This window comes from Salvia splendens, chromosome 7 (genome assembly GCF_004379255.2).
Source record: "Salvia splendens isolate huo1 chromosome 7, SspV2, whole genome shotgun sequence".
Lineage (NCBI taxonomy): Eukaryota > Viridiplantae > Streptophyta > Magnoliopsida > Lamiales > Lamiaceae > Salvia > Salvia splendens.
In genome coordinates this window covers 21,836,077-21,842,130 of record NC_056038.1, presented here as the reverse complement: position 1 = coordinate 21,842,130, position 6,054 = coordinate 21,836,077, and the positions used below count along the sequence as shown (strand labels likewise).

At 37.3% G+C, this 6,054-nt stretch overlaps 1 protein-coding gene across 1 annotated transcript; it reads left to right on the top strand.

The window, feature by feature from the left end:
* Window positions 1-850: 850 nt before the first annotated feature.
* On the top strand, window positions 851-5,284 carry LOC121811027 (INO80 complex subunit D-like). The gene is made up of 2 exons (XM_042211780.1): window positions 851-1,379; window positions 4,777-5,284. Exons 1-2 carry the CDS (start codon window positions 904-906, stop codon window positions 5,042-5,044), a joined length of 744 nt encoding a protein of 247 aa, XP_042067714.1. The 5' UTR covers window positions 851-903; the 3' UTR covers window positions 5,045-5,284.
* Window positions 5,285-6,054: the final 770 nt, after the last annotated feature.

Here is a 6,054-nt window from a genome sequence, read left to right as displayed (position 1 = left end):
CACGAGTCCCGGCCTGTCCCGAGCGTTGCACCGAGGAGAGTCACGGCCCAGGCCAGTCCCGGGGCCGCGTTCCCGGCCTGTCGCGCGTCCCGCGTCCCGGCCTGGGACGGCGTTGCGCGGTGACGGGCCTCAACTGTAGAGTCCCGGCCCAGCGTTACACGCTCCTCGGGCCGGGCCGCAACCAATTTTTTTTTTTTTTTAATTCGAAAATTTTTTCTATAAATACCACTCCATTTTCATACACATTCAACTTCATATTCAACTTCAAATCTCTTCCTAGAATTCGAAAAAATGCCTCCAAGTTAAAGAATATTCGAAGATCAAATGTCCCGGTCGTTAGCAGAGGCGCTACCGGCAATCCAAGAAGAAATCAACAACGAAGTTGAACGCTACCAAGCTGTTATCCAAGCTTGGAACGAACAACAAACCCGGGTACCACGTACCCGGATGTATATTCACCGAGACCGTGAACAAGCTGCCTTGCGGCTTTTCACGGATTAATCGAAGAAATTTGGACTCGCACCAATATTTTCCAGAATTGACGTTATGTTTTTATGTATTTTATTTTCAGTTTTAAAATTTCTATGTTGTAATTTTGCAGTATTCGATGAAATTAAATTTTCCGTGTTATAAATTTCCAGCGTTTTTTATTTTATGAGTTAAATAGGTTGGAGTTGTGAATAGTGTCATTTATTAGTTGCGGCCCGGGCCGCAACCTGCAGGGTTACAGCAGTTGGGGCCTGGGCCGCAACTGTAGAGGAATGATGACGTGGAGGAGACTTGGGGCCGGAAATGGGGACGGGATTAATGATGCCCTAAGGCCGGAGTTGTTGTACGTCCACACAGCAAAGAGATATATAATGCCTCACAAAATCCTTGCTTCCGTACAACTCAGCAAGCGTAATGCTTAACACCGCTGCGGCCACCACCACAACCATACACAACCATCCCTCAATCGCCCAAATGCCGGATCCTTCGCCGTCGTCCTCCGCCGTCGCAATTCGCATCGACGGTTCCGAACAAGACGCCGCCTTATCGAAATCGGAGTTCCTGACCCAAGCAGAAGTCATCGAGCGGCGCGGCCGGAGAGTGAAACAGCTGGCGCGGATTTACCGTGACCAGTATTGGCTATTGATGGAGGAGATGAAATTGAAGTACAGGGAGTACTATTGGGAGTATGGGAAAAGTCCCTTCGTCGAGGAGAATGAGGAGAATCAGAGGATCAATTCGGATAACGATTTGGGGTTTAATGCCACTGGTAGGTGTGGCGTCAACGGTTGTAAGGCAAAGGCGATGGTGCTAACGGACTTTTGTCATATGCATATACTCTCTGATACCAAACAGACCCTATACAAACCTTGCAATTTCAACATTAAGAGGTTTGCTTCCTTTTTTTTACTTGATTAACCCTCAACCTCTTTATGTAGCCAATCAGAAATTAGCTATGCATATGCTAATTGCTAATATCAGCTTTGCATATGCTAATTACTAAAATTATAACTAGTGTATAATATATGGTGCTCAATCTAATTGGTCATGCTGGTTGCTCTTAATAGGTTTGGATTCTTATATTTCTGTGATCTTGCTATGTTGTATGTAATGTACATGTTTTGACCTTGGAAGGCTGCTTTTATGCCACTGCTTGACAAAACTTGCTAGGGCTCATTGTTGATCTCCTTGATGTCTTATGTTACTTGCAATTAATTTGATTACTCTCTATTCGTGTTTTATGCAGTAGAGCTATTTTAAATAGTCTAGTATAGATTTTACCTTTCTCATGGTTTGCAGAATGGCTATCTTTCTATGACACAACTAAGACTCAATCAAATCTTATGCATGACACTCTTTTTTTCTCTTGTACAAATGGAATGACTATTTTGGACAGATATAATTGTCTTATGTATTAAATCAGTTTGTGAAACCCGTGGAGAATCTATGGATGAAACTAGGAAGATGCTGCCAAGTATGCAGATGGTAGTACAATAAATCACTTAGCTTAATGGGTAGGAGTTGTTGACATCAGTGTTGTTAAAAGCGCGCCCCGAGACATTAGTGTCGTTAAAAATGCTCCCCAGGCGTGCTCAGGGCGGCAACTGAATTGGCTGGGGCGAGCCTTGGAGCGGTTGGGGCGCCTAATTTTTTAAATTAGTAAACCCTAAAACCTTCAAATTTTCTTTTCCTAAGCTAACTAAATTACAGGGAATGTTCAAATCTTTTCCGTTAATCGTGATCTTAATTCCTTTAAATCTCCAAACATATCCTAAAAATATAACTTCTTCAATTCTCCGAAAATAATAACGTTGCAGCTATTATTCTCCTTATCTCAATTAATTCTTCTTCCTTCTTCGTCTACTAAAATTCTTTTTGAATATATCGAGAGTAGAAGAACTCTAATCTGTTAGTTCGCCCCAATTCATGGGGCGCATGCCCCATCGCCCCGTGCCGTGGATTTTTGACATAATCGCCCCACTGCGCCCCTAAGTTCTAACAACACTGATTGACATACAATACAATTTAAACCTAAATTTGTCGTTGATCCTTGCCTTGATGCGTGATGAAGAAACAAAATACGACTGAAGAGAGACTTTAATGAGACTTAAAATAATCTTGGAAATGCTATATTCTTACTGTATTCTCATGACTTTGGTATAAAATTGGTGGCCTGGATGCAACTTGACCAAGCATGTGCAGTTTGCAATGCTTAACTATAGATCACAAACTCATTAATTCTTACAAGCATGCAGAGCATAAAACAAATTACTCTAAGTTTGACCTATGATCAACTTTGATAAGTTTGATATATGGACCAATTTTAAAAACCCTTTTTCATAATAAATATTATTAATTCACTTAAAAGTTAAAACTGCCATTTCACATTTAAATTATTAATGATGTATTACCAGTTCACCACTAATATTCAACTACTGCTTATCAAGAAAATAAAATATGATAAGGAACTTTCAATTTTCCATGTCCTCTGAACTCGACCTATAATATTGGGTAGAAGTAGTAATAAATGTCTAAAATATGCCCAGCCAGTTGCACTTGAGGTGTTTTTCTTTTCTTTTTATATTATGAAGAATCAGTTGAGATTGTTTGTTTAGAAATCTTATCATGGTCAGTCACAATTCAAACTCATCCAATTTTGAATTACATGGTAAATTTTGTAGCAACGTAGTTGACTTTGCACCTGGATAATGCACTTCAACTTTGAATTCTCCATTTGAATTATGTGCAAAATTGCATATTCATGCAGAAAACGATATGCTTTGATTCATACACCACTATATTTTCATCCTGTGAAACGTATCTTTTGTAACTTTTTCTTCCTTCTGAAAGGAGGGTGTTAGTCACGTGATTCACTTGTCTTTACAGATGAAGTTTTCGTTGATGGATTTTATGTTTCATGCATATATCTTTTCCTTCTGTTTTAGATCATAAAGGAATATCTATATACTTCTTTAACGTCACATATAAAGGAATATCTTTATATTTGTTTACTGACTTGCTCCATGTATGACGAAGTTTCCATCTTGAAAAGGATGCTCATCCAATAGGTACCAAGAGTTTAACCAGAAGTGCCTCTTTGGAATTTTTTTCTTCCTGCTAAAAAGGATGGGTGTTAGTCACACGACTCACTTGCGTTTACTGATAAAGTCGTCTACGATGGATTCTATGTTTCACGCATATATCTCTTCCTTCTGTTTTAAGATCATAAAGGAATATCTATATATTATTCTAATGTCACATATAAAGGAATATCTTTTTAATTTTTATGTCAGGTATGTGGAAGTTTCTGTCCTGAAAAGAACACTCATCTAATAGGTACCAATAGTTTTAACCAGAACCTTTTTAATGTCTGGCTAAGCAGGAGAAACTAATAGCATCTCCAACTGCACAAGTAGTACACTTTTATGAAGATTTTACCGTGAATAGAAACACGAAAGGAATAGTACCGTTTTATAAAATATATTCTGGTGCAATTGTGCAAATGATGTCTTCATGTATACACCTTTAAAACCTGCAATAATAGATGAATAGCTTTTGGTGCGCCAGGCAAAAAGTGCACATAATTCAGGCACAATGATAAGCATTCCTGATTGTAATTCTGCAACTGCATTTGGATCGTGCTTCTACTTTACTTTTATTTTGTAGTTTCGACTGTTACTAGTTTGCTATGAATTTTTACCTTTTTCTCAAGTTGCCATCTGATGATGGTTGAAAGCTGCCAATGCTATCTGAAGATTCTAGTTTATTTTTCTTGCACTCAGTGTCTGCTGGTATTTTGCTTTCTAGCACTGATTCATTGGAAGGCCTGGAAAAGGTGACTTCAAGATAAATTTAGCATTTGACACTATTTTTTAAGAAAAGCAGGCTAGATTTCTGGTGTAAGAGCTGATTCTCTTCTTTCCTTTCTGGGGAGCTGTAGCTGGCGATTATTGGTTCCATAGGCTATGATTTTTCAGTGATCATCTAAATGTGGACCACTGTTGTATTTTTTAAATTTTACTCTCAAAATTTACATGTGGTGTAAGATATCTTTTATCAGCTGCGTTGTCTATCTCTGGTTGGAAGAATTTCCTTTTCAGACCTATCATATTCAATAATAGTAACATCTGGGAAACATCATAAGATTCTGTTGGCAATCATTCTTGAGCATCTGGAAATCTCTTTCCACTTTCAAATAAATTTCACATGGTTAATTTTACTTTGAGGCCTGATGTCTGATGTGTCATGTTTGCTGATACTTTTTCGTTTATCTTTCATGGTTAGCAGTATCAGTTCGACTACAGGACCGATACTCTGTGGAAAACCAATACTTAGATCAACGGTCCCTTCTTTTTGCCCTCCCCATATCCAAAAGGCTGAAAGGCATTTGGTGCACACTCTCAAGAAGTCAGGCCTCAACATCACCTCGACGAGTAAGCTCGCTCCCAAGGTCCACATGATCGTGATGGAGTACATCCGGATAATCCAACAGAAGAGGAAAGCTACAAAGAGAAAACTGGAGAATGCAGAGATCAAGGAGGAGAACAACTCTTGATGCATCATTCATGCAGGAATTAGAATACTCAATTGTAGAAATTCTTTTATTTTTTGACCAGGTTGATGAATCTCTAGATTTGAAGTTAGTGAATAGTTTGATTGTGCGAATTATTAAGTCAATCTTGGTATGTTGCTTGATATGTATGGCTTTGTCAAGTTTCAAATCTAGTCCACTATAGAGGAAATCTTGCCTTGTTCAATGAAGCAATTAAGAGAGTATACATTCTTTTGCCGTAAAGTGCATTTCTTTCTCTCTCCTACTTGTCATATTTGCTATTTCTTCTTTTGTTAGTGATGTTAATTGTTATTGTACACTTATAATTATAGTGAAGATAGCAATATATCCCTCCATCCCACAATAAGAGTCACAATGTGTCATTTTAGTCCGTCTCACAATAAAAGTCTTATTTCACTTTTACCATAGTAGTAAGTAGGTCTCACATTTCACTAACTAACTTTTCTCACATTTTATTATAAAATCAATATAAAAAATGGGTTTCATATTCTATTAACTTTTTCAACCCATTATTTTTTATATTTCGTAAATTTATATTCATACCAAATGTGACTCCTATTATGGGACATATGGAGTATAATTTTGTAGTTTTAAGGTGTTCTATTATTATAAGTATTTCATGATGTTATTAATTTATAAAACTCACATGCATATCAGTTTAGGGATGTCAATCGCGTCAGTCCAGCGGGTTTCAGACCAACCCTATTCAGGCTTTGGGTTAATCGGGTGCCGGTTAATCGATTTGTGATGTTATCGGGTTATAAATATTCAACCCTAACCCTAAATATTCAGGTTTCGAGCTAGCCTAGTGGGATAATTTGGTTGCTACCGATAAAATTAAAATTTGATCAATCCAATACATAATGATGAAAATATTCATTTTTATGGGATGTATTGTGATAATTTTAAGATAAATATTTAAAGTCAAACATAATTAAATACTAATTTAAAATTTGTAGGAATAAAATAAAAATTTAAAAATTTGAGAAATT